Source organism: Hemicordylus capensis, chromosome 8 (assembly GCF_027244095.1).
Source record: "Hemicordylus capensis ecotype Gifberg chromosome 8, rHemCap1.1.pri, whole genome shotgun sequence".
NCBI lineage: Eukaryota > Metazoa > Chordata > Lepidosauria > Squamata > Cordylidae > Hemicordylus > Hemicordylus capensis.
Genome location: NC_069664.1, coordinates 3,600,391 through 3,614,217, shown reverse-complemented (window position 1 = coordinate 3,614,217; position 13,827 = coordinate 3,600,391). Strand labels below are relative to the sequence as shown.

At 51.1% G+C, this 13,827-nt stretch overlaps 1 protein-coding gene across 4 annotated transcripts; it reads right to left on the bottom strand.

The window, feature by feature from the left end:
• On the bottom strand, positions 1 to 12,837 carry LOC128333609 (uncharacterized). Of its 4 annotated transcripts, XR_008310992.1 has the most exons (4): positions 12,715 to 12,837; positions 3,861 to 4,832; positions 2,669 to 2,720; positions 1 to 2,115 (listed from the first exon to the last, which is right to left on the bottom strand). XR_008310992.1 is itself a non-coding variant. In XM_053269238.1 (2 exons), exons 1-2 carry the CDS (start codon positions 12,719 to 12,721, stop codon positions 3,934 to 3,936), a joined length of 906 nt encoding a protein of 301 aa, XP_053125213.1. In that variant the 5' UTR covers positions 12,722 to 12,837; the 3' UTR covers positions 2,555 to 3,933. The 4 variants fall into 4 exon arrangements, 1 of the variants encoding a protein (XP_053125213.1); XR_008310990.1 differs by having other exon boundaries at positions 2,669 to 4,832; XR_008310991.1 differs by lacking the exon at positions 2,669 to 2,720.
• Between the last annotated feature and the right edge of the window lie 990 nt (positions 12,838 to 13,827).

Sequence of the window (13,827 nt, the reverse complement as noted above, 5' to 3'; positions counted from 1 at the left end):
ACTGTCTTTTTATTTTCTCACAAATACAAATAGAAGAATTTGTCTTCTGTCAAAAACATAAATCTATTGCATTAGCCAAGGTGGGGGGAGGGGGGAAATACAGTTCTACACCAGAATTACAACAAATGAAAGAAAGGGATGCATATTATTTGTTCTTAATCTAGAAATTAATGAACTTAATAAAAAGACCCCACTTCAACACAAAACCATCTCTCTGTCTACTTTCCTGCATTTGAATGCCATTCCCAGACTTGCTTTTGTCCAAACAAATTTGAAGAGGAAAAGTAAACCACCTTGCGATGTGAATTTTGGCAGCATATACAGGTATGAACAATAAAAGCAACTTATTTTTCCTATCAGGAGCGCAGGAAGAGAGATCTGGGAGAAGATCTGGCACATCACCTCCAGCAACCACATGGTGGTCCAGAGGCTGCTGCTGCTGCCTGCCCTGGTGCCTGGGGCCAGTACCAAGCAGGCCTCACCGGAACCCACCTCTTTGCTTGAGGGCCCAGCTATTCCCAAGAAGAGCTAGTTCTGGGCAGCCACAAGCAGTGTGTCTCCCCCCACCCCACACCCCACCCGCCACCATATTTCATGGTAAACATACTTAACATTTGCAGTTCTGAAATTCTGAGGCTTGCTTTTGTCCAAGTAAGAATGCAAAGCGTCTATGCAAACCACCTAGAGATTCCTTTTATCATGTAAACCTCCTGGAGATGTGAATTTTGGCAGCATATAAAGCTGAGAAACCACTCGGAATAACTTTCCTTTCCTTTCTTCATGCCTTCTTCATGAGTCTCCCCTTCCCTGCCTGGGAAGGAGGCTGGAGGCTGCGGTGGATCGCGCCAAGATATTAGAGCCCATCCCCAGGAGGAGCCTGGACCTCGGGGAGCCTGGGCGGGACTTCTTCCCAGTGGGGCAGGACCGTCCTCCTGGCCTGTCCAGGGAGCCGGCTCCTCCCCGGGCTTCTTCAACAGCCATCCATCCAGAGGAAGGCGACCCTGACCCTGATGGGATGGCCACATCTCATGGCGGGTGGCAATCAGTTATGATGAGTGAAGCAGATTAGCTTCACTCTGAAGCTTCCAGAATGAGATGAGCATTTGGTCAAGTTGCCAGGAAGCACCTCAACTTGGATCGCCATTTGGACCAGTTCTCCTTCATCTTGGCAGCTAGGAAAATGTCCTCTCCATTTATTTACAAGGCTTTGAAGCCAGGCAAGTTTGAATGGGTCATGGCTGGGGAAGGGGATCAAGGGGGCACGGAACTGCCCCTAAGCGGAGTAGCTAAGCGGAGTAGCAAAGAGAGTTCAGCAAGGGTGCCACAGGCATAGCAAGGTCCAAAGATTAGAACTCTGACCCCGCCCCGCCCCGCTAACTTAATCCAGGTCTATCACATGTTAGGAAGCCTGGGTGGGGCTTCTTCCCACAGGAGCAGGACCATCCTTCCAGGGAGAAGGTTCCTCTCCAGTCCTCTTCAAATACCATCCCGAGGAAGAAGACCCTGACCCCGATGATCTTGGCAGCTGCCATCAGCTCAGCAGAGGCTCGACCCCTTGCCACAGCTGACCATCCAGACGCTGGGGCCTCCCAAGGCAGAGCCAGACCCAGACATTTCCTTTCTTTTCAGGAGGGGAGATCTGGTGGAAGGAAATCCATCACCTCCAGCAGCCACATGGTGGTCCGGAAGCTGCTGCTGCTGCTGCTTCCCTGGTCCCTGGGGCCAGTACCAGCCAGGTGTCACAGGAATCCAGCCTTGCCCTTGATGGCCCAGCCCTGTGGTTGAACCATCAGCGGAAAGGGAGAGGACTCTGCCTGATCCTGCCTGATCCTGATCCTCCTCCAATATCCGGCCATTGTCTGGAGGCTGTGCTACGTCTCTCCTCTTCTTCTTGTCCTGATGTGAGCCACAGTTCCTTAGGACTTCTCTTCACCAACGCTGCCATTGATGACCCTCAGAACGAAATGCTAGAATCACAACACTCAGAGCCTTGGGAAGATCCACAGTCTGATCTGTCCCATTGCTTTGTGGGCGGGGGCCACCCATAGACTGTCCCACCTTCCAGCAGCAATCGGGTCTTCAGCCAGAGAGTCACTGGAGATCTTGCTGGAGAGTCTGCAACAAGAGGGAGGAAAAACCCATCTCCATTAGATGTGGCTGCACCTGGCATCAGTGTCAAGTAGGGGACCTGCAGAAATGACCTCTGAAAGAGGAATGAGAGAGTCATCGCCATCAGTGGGGACTGCCTAAATACCTTATTTAATTGCTGGCTCATTGCACTGTTACTTCAAGAGCCTCCGGAGGGGTTTCCGCTTTGATCTGCTGGCCACACCCATCCGCTTTGACATCCTCTGCAAGCGCAGCACTGCAAACCTCCCCTGCAGAGGTTCAGTCAGTCCGCAGCAGAGGTGCACCTAGGTCATTTCGGAGCCTGGACCTAAAGGTCTTTGGAGGCCCCCCCCCCCACTGCAAGTTAAGCATCATTTTTAACATGTAGGTTCTTGAGGGCACAAACCACATCACCCTGGACAGACTAAAGAGGATTTGGGGGGCCCCAGGAGGTGTGGAGCCCCCGGACTTCGACCCCGAAGTCCAGAGGTAAGAGCACTGCTGGTCAGTAGTGGGGAAGCGAAGGAGCCAATTTGGAGCAGAACCCCCAAGATATTACCTCTTGGGAGAGACCAGGCCAATGTTCCAGTTCCTCCATGGGAGCGACGGAACTAAAAGCAAGAAAAGAGACAGTCATGAAATTCTCTCTCTTGCTGTTGCTTCCCAGCTGCATGGTCCATTAAGGGTGGGGAGTGAAACCCTCCTGCTTCCAGAGTGCTACTGACATCCGGTCATGAGGGAAAGCATCTCTGGTGCTGGCCCTCTGACTGATCTCTTCAGGGATTTGGCTAATGGGGCCTCAAGACACTTCTGTTAACAGACGGGCTTTCATTGAGCGTCGTTTCCCCAGCTTTTCTGCTTGGTTACAGCAATCCCACTCCTGGTGGGCTGTGGGGGTGGCGGTGGGTGCTGGGATACAGGAGGACACGTTCTTGAAGCCAAAAAATCGCAAAATAAGTTGCTTCCAGTGATGTCACCCTTATTAGAAATGAAGACATATATGTCCGGAAATGTGTCCTGTTCAAAAGAATATTGGTGGCATTGAGGAGAAAATTGGATTTCTAAAGGATTTCTACTCAAGGACCTCAAATTTTCCAAAGATCGATTGATTAAAAGGATAGATTGATTAACTTCAGTGAATGATAAATTTTGGTTATTGACAATTATAGAAATAATTCAGTTATAATATCCTGAGTTTAAAATGGCTGCAACTCACTCTTTGGTCACATTTGAGCAGCTGTCTGAAGAGTTATTAGTTAACCCCTGTGGAGCTACCTCAAAATTATATAATATCTTGTTGAATCTTGATGCTTTCTCATTTTTAGGAATAAAACCATCCTGGGAACAGGATACAGGAAATTGTATAGACTCAATCAATTGGGTTAAGTTAAATAAACCTTTAAAATGGACAAGTTATGTTAGAATATGGGAGCAACAGATTAAAATATTATCTTAATGGCATATGGCCCCAAGGAAGTTGGCGAAGATAAAAAACATCTCTAATGTCAACTGTTGGAGAGGGTGTATGGAATTAGGCTCTTATAAACATATGTGGTGGGATTGTGTCAGAGTTGGGGAGTTGTGTCAGATGGGGAGTGAAGAGGGAGAAGAAGAAAGAAGCCGGAAAAGAGGAAAGCAAGATTAATCTGCAGGACAGAGAGGAGAGGAGAGAAGTCCAAATAGTCTTTGTTTGTGTGGCATGATAGCAAACGAAGGATAGAAGACCATAGGAAATTTTTTCAAGGACTTACCTTCAACCACCAGCCGATGAGGCTTCATTCTTTGGCCAGGCCCCTTCACCATGGCAGGGAGAGTTGGAGAGACCTAGTGGAAGGCCCCCTCCAGCAGCGCGCAGGGTGTGTTTGGTGGGACCCTTCCACCGCTGCTGCCCGGCACCGGAGGATCAGGCCGTGCGCGGAGGCCTCGCACCATAAGACACGACCCCAGGGGAGGAGCAGGTGGTGATCTCTCTCCCCCAGGGCGTGTCTTCGGGCAAGAGCGTGGTGGCGGTGGACGGGCCACAGAGCCGGAGGGGAGCGGCGGAGTCCCCCAGGAGGAAGGGGCTGGCTCTGCCTTGGGGAGCCTCAGCGCTCGGATAGATAGCGCTGGCAACAGGTCGGGCCTCTGCCGAGCCTCTGGCGGATGCCAGGATGATGGTAAGGGCTTCAGCAGAGGCCGGCCCATCGCGGTCAGGGCCTTCTTCCGGGGGTGGTTTTTTAAAGAAGTCTGGGGAGGAACCATCTCCCCGGACAAGCCAGAAGGACGGCCCTTCCCCAGTGGGAAGAAGTCCTTCCCAGGCTCCCCAAGGACCAGGTTCCTCCTGGGGATGGGCTGAAGTATTTTTGCCCGCTCCGCCGCCGCCGCCTCCAGCCTCCTTCTGGGGAGACTCCCCTCCCCCAGCTGGGGAAGGAGTTTCTCCCCAGAAGGCACGCTCTCACCCGGGGCTTTGGCCTCCCGCCGAGTGGCCCTGATCCTCCGCGGGAGGGCTGGTGGGCTGCCCTCCCGTGCTGGCTCCCCCTGGGTGCTCTGGGCTTCCTGGGGAGGCCTCTTAGTTCTTTTTGGAGGCCTCACCCGTTCCGTTGGTGGTCCAGCCACAGGGGCTGGGTCATCAAGGGAACGGGTGGCCCCAGGCACCACCAGGGGAGGCAGCAGCAGCTTCCGGGCCACATCGCGGCTGCTGGAGGTGATGGCCTTCCTCCCACCAGGTCTCCCCTCCTCTGCTCCTGAAAAGGAAAGGAAAGGAAAGAGAGGTTGTTTGGATTGTTTGGACGATGAACGATGAGGGAGGGAGACCCCCAGCTTGTGGCTGCCCAGGACTAACTAGCCTCGGATCCTTTGACCCAGGGACTTTGACACACACGGCTTTGAGCCTGCATCTCCTCCGGAATGGAGGGTGCGAGTTCACATCTCAGCCAGATTTACCCCCAAGTGGCAGTGGGCTATCAGGGACCAGTTCACAAACGATTCTGGTTTCCCCCCAATTAGGGCTGTGCATCCTAGCTTAACCCGAATTATGTCCAGGGTTAAAATATCCTCTATTTTCCGGGGCTTTTTTCCCTCCCCCTGATATACCCTGATATGCCCTGATGATCTTTGGAACTATTTGCAATTGTGAGCGTTGCAGGGTGGCGGCAGGGGTGAGAAGGGTTTGTGACAGATGGACTAAGTGCCCTTCCACACAGTGTCTGACATCCAGAATCACTTGCGGAAGAGTGCTACTCAGGAGAGCCTCTGAATGTCAAGATGGAGCGGTTCTTCCCCTCTCAGGCCCTGTATTCTCTTGACTGTAGTTTTCATTTTATGGGGTTGTGTTTTAATTATGTTTTAGACTGGTTTGATTGTAACCCGCTCTGAGACCTTAGGGTGCAGGGCAGGCGAGAAATGTAAATAATAATAAATACTTGGTTTCAATACGACTGCTCAGGAATAACTGAGTCTGGCTGTCAGCCACCGAGAATCACTTCTGAGTACGGAATACAGGATGAGGCTGTTCGGGTTCTAAGAGCACTTCCATTTCTCCTCCTTTTTATGCATCCAGCCCCAAACCCACCAAGTCTCCCTTGCTATGGGAGTTGTGCAGGTGAGGCCAAAGAGATTCCCAGCTGCTAATGGTCCCTCTGGGGGACCAGGCTTCTCTCATCAGCAAATAAAATTCTGGCATGGAAACAAACTGGGAGTGTGTGTGTGTGGTGGGGGGGGTATGGCAAAGGGGAGCTATATGAACTCTCTTCTCCCCCTCACCCAGGAAAAAGATCCGCAGGGAATGCGGCGAGGAGCCGACCCTAGGTGAACGGTCCATTTAATCCCCTGAATTAATCAGCTGCATATCTGCTGCGAAGCAGATTCGCTCTTCAGATACCCCGCAGCATGAAGCCATGTCTGGAAGAAGAAACCTCCGTGACCCCGTCACACAACCAGCCAGAGAGCCAGGCTAATGCCCTCCCCCGTCCCTCCTGAAGTGCTTTTGAGGCCACTGGGGGAGGAGCTGCATCCCCCTAAGGACTGGTATTGTGGCTGAAGCACCACCAAGTGGGGAAATTGGAGCCTGATTGGCAGATGTGCCACGTGATCAGTGAGGATGTGGTGCAACGTCACCGATTGTGCTCGCTTCGCACCTGCCCTCCACGTACCCACACTTGCCCCTGGTCTTTGAGGCCCACCTCAAGATGGGAGGATGGAGTGCTTGGCACCAGCACAGATGCCCCATACTGTCATGGTCCTGTCCTGCCTTCTCGGGCATCTCAGCTGTCAGGACATGGTTCCTTTCAGGAATATCTGACTAGGCGACTCAGCAAGCTCTCGGTGGAAGCTGAGCTGGCAAACACAGCAGTCCAATCCAGTCCTCTCAGAACCAGAAGGACCACAGGCCATAGAAGACATTCGTGACTCTAGCCTCTTCTATAGCCTATGGGGCTGTGGACAGTTCTTCGCATCTTCTGACTCTACAGTCCCTGACAGAAGAGAGGCAAGCCAGGTATGGGGGCATCAGTTCACCCTGAAGTCAGGACACACTTGGGAAGGTGCTCTCATTTGCAGGCTTGCTCCATCAAACCTCCTCTGTGGGGAGTCAGGATGAGGAAGGGCAATAGAAGAGACCCCCTGACAGCTGTGGAAGCCTGCCATCCTTCAGACTCATGACATAAGCAACAAAGAGCTACCAGTCGACTCACAGGGGGATTTTCCTAGCAATACAGTCAGGCTCAGATGCTCGATGAGGCCATCCGGGACCAGGGCATTGGGGGGCATCTTTGCTGGTGCCCGGCACTCTCTCATCCCCATCTTGACATGGGCCTCAAAGACCAAGGAAAGGTGTGGGTGCTGGAGGGCAAGTGGGAAGCAAGCACAAATGGTGTTGTTTCCCAGCATCCTTTACTGATCACGCCGGGGCACGCCTGTTAAGGCATCGGCCTCAGTTTCCAATTTCACAACTTTGCGGCACTTGAACTACAAGGAGATAACCTTAACTCTGGTCTTAAATTTGCAGAGGGTTTTTTTTAAAAATCATAACATTTCTGTGGTTTGTGAGAAAGAAATTTATTGTTACTTTTGGCAATGAAATCGCCTCTTTTGTGCTGAATCTAATGAGACATATATTTTGAGCAATTGGTTGGTTGGTGGGTTATTTGGTTGGTTTGTGTGAAATCAAGTCATCCTTCCGGACCAGCTTCAGATACCAAATTTTGCTTACACCAGGGGCGTAACTAGGTTGGAATGGGCCCTGAGACAAGATTCTTAAATGGCCCCCCCCCACCCGCCGAGAAATTTTTTAATAATAATAATAATAATTCGATTTCTATACCGCCCTTCCAAAAATGGCTCAGGGCGGTTTACAAAGAGAAAAAGGTGCCTCTTTGCCCAGTTAGCAGGGGACTTTTATTCTCACATTTCTGTCCTCATTCAAAACATACAAAAAACAGATGTACAAAACTGAGCAAATGAGAAGACACTAGAAACACTAATTATTAAAATGGGCCCCTTGCTGCAGATTAGCAAAGGAGACTTTCAACCATGCAGGGCGAGCCTATGTTTGTTTTCTCAGAATTCTGAACCAATTCAGTCAAGTTTGATTGCAGGAGGTTTTTCACAGGAGGCTTTTAAAGCCCTTTAACACACCTCTCCTCTGGAATGGAGGTGCTGCATTCACATGTTGGCCAGATTGACCCTAAGGGGGGAAAATATAAAAGCACAACACATGCGTGGACAGTTCTCACTCATGTCTCAGTTCTCACTCAGACCTGGGTTGCAAAACAACTTGAACATAAGTGTATTTATGAATGAATGAATTAATTAATTAATACATAAATAAATTTGTTCCAGAAGTTTTTGTAATTTCCTGCCATGAAACCAGCCACTTACAGGACTTTTTAGAGGGTTTTTTTTTAAGCCAGCAAATTTTCCAATCAGTTTAAAATTAAATATTCAGAGACTTGTCAGTCTCCCCCCCACCCATCAAAGCCCTATGGCAAGCAGATCCCTATATAGGGGGTGGGGGGGTGTAACCACAAAAAGGAATTCACATTCTACCTGGCCAAGGCTGAGCTGTCTGGCCTGGGCAGAAGAGGGTCTGCTGCAGGGAGCTGTAGTGGCCGCTCTGACTGACTGCCTTCTTCCTGGGGCTTGCCAGCCTACTCGAATCCAGGCTTCACGGAGGCCTACACGGAGGCCTCCCTGGAAGCCCCATCGCACACCCGCCGGTCAGCTGAGAGGCGCCCGGGAGAGAAGCAGCTGGCCTGCTGCTTGGATTGCCGACCAGGAGGACCAGCAGGAGAGAGGAGGGAAAAGAGCGCAAGGGCTGAAGGGTCTTGGGGCTGGGCAGGGGGCAATGGGGAGTCATGTGAGGTGTCTCTGGGGGGCCCCTCAAGGCAGTGGGGCCCCCAGACGACTGCCTCCCCCTGCCTAATGGTAGTTACGCCCCTGGCTTACACAATCTTGCCACTGAAAGCCCAGTAGATGAATGCACTACTTTTTACACCAGAATATGCTCAGTGGGGAGAAAGAAATTCAGAACCAATTCTGAATATCATAGTTCCAAATTATTAGCAGATACCAATTTTGGCATGGACAACTGTGTCGCTAAAAGAGCTGAATAAAGTAAACGGCTTTTTACACCGGGCTCTACTTGGGGAACCTTTAAAGAATTGTTTTTGTGTTGTTTAGAAGCAATTCTGAATATCGTGTTTCCTGACCAGCTGCAGAGACCAAACTTTGCATCCTGACACTTCATCTAGCTGCTTGCACCACTCTCTGCTTCCGTTAGCCTCCTACGCAGCCTTCCATTCCATTAGATCACCACGGGAATCATCAAGGCCATTTTGAAGTGCCGGTTTCTGGTTCACGACCTCCCTGGTAGGAGTGTGCTGCTTCCACCTCAGCCGCCATAGAGGGCCGTGCTGTGGGAGCAGGCGTCACTCCCAATGTGAGCCTGTGCCCCACGGCCTCTAGGGGGACACTGACGACTTGGGGAGTAGGCCCCTCTCACCGCCCACACCGCAAACCAGCATCACCCCCCCCCCTGCCCGCAGCCCTACTCCTAGCCCTGCCCTGCATCCTCCAGGACATTCCTTCCCACAAATGTGGCCCTATTGAAAAGAAACCATAACTATACCCACTAAAAAGACCCAATAAGAAACCAACTAAAAGACCAAAAGCACAACAAACCAGCCAAGACTGAACCTGAAACTACACCGAAGGCCCTTTAACAACCAATTCACCCACTTAAAGCCATACAAAAACAAACGCACAGAGCTTCCCAAGCAATAAACCCCAAACTACCAAACTACCAAACTAACCAGCCAAATATCCCAAAATGGGGGGAGGGGAAAAATCACCCAGGGGTGTAGCTATAACTGAGCGGATGGGCTCAAGGAACCCGGGCCCCTCGCTCTTGAGGGCCCCGCCAGGTCCACCCCTCCCTGTTTTCTTCATGATCTCCTTCACTCCGAGGGGCCACCACCAGGGAGAGGGAGAACACGGGCAACCTCTCCCCAGCGAATCTGACGCAAGGAGGCAATCCACAGCAAGGAAGGCAATCCCACGAGGGGAGAAACGCAAAAAGGCTGGCACAGCAAGGTAATCCCATGAGGGTAATTTATTTTTACAAGGCAGCCACAGCAAGGTAATCCACCGGAGGTAATGAAGAAGAGCAGGGACAGCAAGGGAGTCCCATGAGATTGGAGTAACCCACAGAAAAAGGCCCACAGCAAGGCAATCCAGAGGGGTCGGCAGAAGCAGCAGGGGTCGAGGGGGCAGGGGTTGCAGCAGGGCAGAGAGCAGGGTCCTCCGCAAAAGCAACAGGCAAAGCAACCAAGCCAGCAGCACAGCCAGAGCTCTCCCTCGGAAGCCAGAGGATGAGCAAAGGCAGGCAGGCGCGGCCTGGCTTGGAAGACCTCCTGAAACTCCCTCCTTTGTGCTCCCCCTCCCTCGTCCCTCCCCCACCAGCAATGGGACCACACTCTGCTTCGAATGGCAACCCGCCAACCAGGAGAAAGGCGACCGCCAGCCAAGCAGAAGACAGTGGCCGAAAACCAACAGCAATGGCAGGATTTTTGTAAACACGCCCCACAAAATGGCTGCCGCCAGCTCAGAACCTTCGAACTGGTTCAATCCAAGCCGGGCTCAACTCGGTTCGGACCCGGACCGGCCTCCTCTTTTGTGGGGGAAGCGGTCCTGCACACCCTTACTCGGCCGGCAGGGAAGGGCTCCAGGGCTTGTCTAGACCAGCAGCAGCCACAGAGCAAGGCAGCAAGACAAGCAGGAAGCCGCACCCATGCCGCAAGGAAGGCCCTCTCTTCTTCCAGGAGCCAGAGGCAGAGGGAAATGCACTCTGAAACAACCCTCCTTTTTCCTCCCCCTCCCTTGTCCCTCCCCACCAGCCCTGGGGGCAAAGTTGCCCTGGCAACACTCTGGTTGGAGGGACCACAAGCCAACCAGGATGCAGAAGATGGCTAGCCAACTGGAAGGCAGTGGCAGAAAACCAAGGAGCATCTGAGAAAAACTGGGCACAGAGTGCAGAGGATGGTGGCTGCCTGGCCCTTCGCGCCACTGATTCGGGACAAACCACTTCAACTCGAACTGGGCTCGGTTCGATTCCAAGGCAATATGAGGCTTAGATTGGCGCCCAGGGTGTAGGGGTGTGCAGAACCAGCTGGATCACCAATTGTCACCCCACTTGGGGGGGCCAGGCCAGTTCGAATAGAAGCGGTTCTGCACAGCCCTACACCATGGGGGCCAAGCCAAGCTTAATCTCGCCTCCCATCTCACTAGAATGATGGGCATTCATTCCAACTGGCTTGGCAAAGGTGAGATCTCTCTTCTGGTGAAACACCAGTCCCTTTCCATTTTGGCTTCTGCTCCTCCCCAGGGACACTTTCCCTGTGGGAATTGTCGCTAGACCCTCCAAACTCAAGGAGCTCACCAACCCCATCAGAAGGCTTAGACTTTGTTCCATTTCACCATATGCAATTCTGAATCAGTAATTTATGTCATCAAGTATCCCTGTCCTTTGCACTGGCAAGGAGAAACCTTGAGAACTTAAACGAGAGAGAGCTGGTGAACACTTGCGTAACGTCAAATGTAGAAACTTGAATGCTCCGCTGGTTAAATGTCTCTTGTTGTTCTAATGATATTGGTTGGCTCATCTGGAGGTGGATTACTGGTCGTGGTAGCAACCATGAATTGTCCCCTTTGCTAAGCAGGGCTTGCCCTGCTTTGCATTTGAAAGGGCGGTGACATGTGTGAGCACTGTCAGATATTCCCCCATAGGGGATGGGGCTGGTCTGAGAAGAGCAGCTGCATGCTTGCATGCAGAAGGTCTCAGGGTTCCTCCCTGGCCTCTCCAGAAAGGAGGGTTGAGGGAGAAGTCACTGCCGATCAGTGTAGACAAGTCTGAGCTAGATGGACCAATGGTGTGACTCAGTATAAAGCAGCTTCCTATGCTCCAGTGGGTAAGTCTGGCCTTTGCTTTTGGACCCATGTGGAATATCAGGAGACCTCGTCTGTCTCTCTGCTCTCCTGGCTTTTTGTCAGCCTGTCCACCTGTGTCTTACGGGCACATGTTTAGGGCCTGATGGTTGACCCCTTTCACTTGAGGCTTCGCCACTCCATTTAACATGGGGAGTGATTCTTCTTCTCTTGAACTCATGTTTTAAATCCTCTTTGGCTTGCAGTGGTTTTGCACCTTGGCTTGGTTTTGTGCATGTGATACGCTTCACTGTTACTTAATTATAGTCCACTTATACCCTCATGAGTAGCTTAACCAGTGGCAGGCTTTTTATTTGGTGGTTTTGACTTATCTGATGATTACTCATCCCATTCAAGGTCAATTGTATGTAGCCTATTCCCTCATTATTTTGAATATTACATATTTATCATAATTAGTAATGATTCTTTTCATATCACTCTTCAAGTCGCATTACTTGGTTTATGTTCTGCTGCTTTTGCGTTGATGATTAGTTTTCATCCGGTTTTTATTGATGAAATGAAATGATTCTTAAAACTTAAAATTATTACGTTTTTATGAACAATCCTGCTTCTGAAATTAGCTGAATGTTCGACTTCTCACACCAGAATCTGCTCGGGGAATGGTTTACACTTGGCGGGCGGGGGTGGGAGGTATATTTTTAGAAGAAATTCTGAATATAACCAGCAGGGTTTAGCTGCTGTTCTCAACAGATGTGAACACTCAGTCCTTCCAAAATGGCAGCATGCCCAAAATGGCAGCATGCCCTTTCTCAGTTTCAAATTTACTAGGATTCAAATTCACCACGTTTGAGGTCAAAATCCTACACATTTCAAACTGTTCCTTTCACTTCCTTTTTGCAAGCACGTTAAGAAAGCATTAAATTTCTGAAACATTCCCAGCAGTGCACAGACTAACACAAAATGACTTTGCCCAGCCAATGACAGGCCTCACCGACTAGTTTTCACCTATTTCTCAAACAGTTGTAATATATCCGGCATCATGTTGGAGGTCTTTTGCCCTTGGAAAAATAATGAACTTGATTGCCCACTGAAGTTCTCCTCGGTATCAATAAGCACTCCAGCCACCCCCACCCCCCGGCTAGGCAGTTGTCCCTAGACAAGCCTGAACAAAGGTCATTTTCCTACCTGCCATGATGAAGAGGGCACCGGACCAAAACTGAGAGCCAAAAAGGGTTAGAGTTAGGGTTAACCCTAACCGCCTCCTGTTCTCCCAATGAAGATTTTCTCCAGCCGACCAAACACGACCGGCTCTGCCACCAAACACGACCCAACTTCTGTTAAGGAATGGATTGTTGTTTACTGCTGTTGCTATGGTATCCTTGGGGGTTGTTGGTTGGGGCCAGAAGAATGTCGGAAGCAGGAGGTGATGATGAAGGATGATGTCATGGCAGGGGGAGGAAGAGGAGGAGCAGACCACTGGGCGCCACGCAGGCCAGAGCTGGAGGGACGGGAAACTCTGGCCACCCATCCTGGTAGAGCACCCATCTTCTCAGGATGCCTGCAGACATCAACCCTCATTCTTCTTCAACTTCAAGAGGAAGTATTTTGAAAGCAAGCTGGGGATGGGACCTCCCATTGGCATTCGAATGGAAGCTCCGCATGCGAGGCCTTCTGGTCTCCCAGTTGCCACTTGCATACTGAGAGCAAACCCCTGTTGAATGGAAGGCTCTGAGGCTTTGAATCAGAAAGTCCTGGGTTCAAACCTTACCCCTGCTCTGGGCTCACTTGAGGGCCTTCAGGAAACCTCTCCCTCAGCCTCAGCCCCGGCCACAACATGGGAGTCAGAGCAACATTCGGGGCTGTGATCAGGATTACTGCAAGATCATCTGTGTGCAATGCTTGGACACCCGGAGAAGTACTGCATAACTGCAAAGTCTGATTATTTAGTACATTTTCCTCTCACACCCTTTCTGTGCCAGCACCCAGTGCTCAGGGTCCCATGCAGGGCTGAGCTTCAGAGAGGTTCCTGCTTTGCCTGCCTTTCAGACCCTCCTTCGCTGTCCTCCTTGGCAGATCCTCAGGATGGCACTTTCCTCTCCCCCACGTCTCAGGCAGCCCCACTGGACGGATGGCTCCTCCATACACTGTCTCCACGCCAAGTAGAAGAAGAGGAGGAGGAAGATGAAGTTTGTAATGGGAAAGCATCCTAGCCAAGCATTACCCCTGACATGCACGCTTTCTCTCTGGCTAATCAACGAATTGGGATAAGTTGATGCCTTAGGAACATAGGAGGCTGCC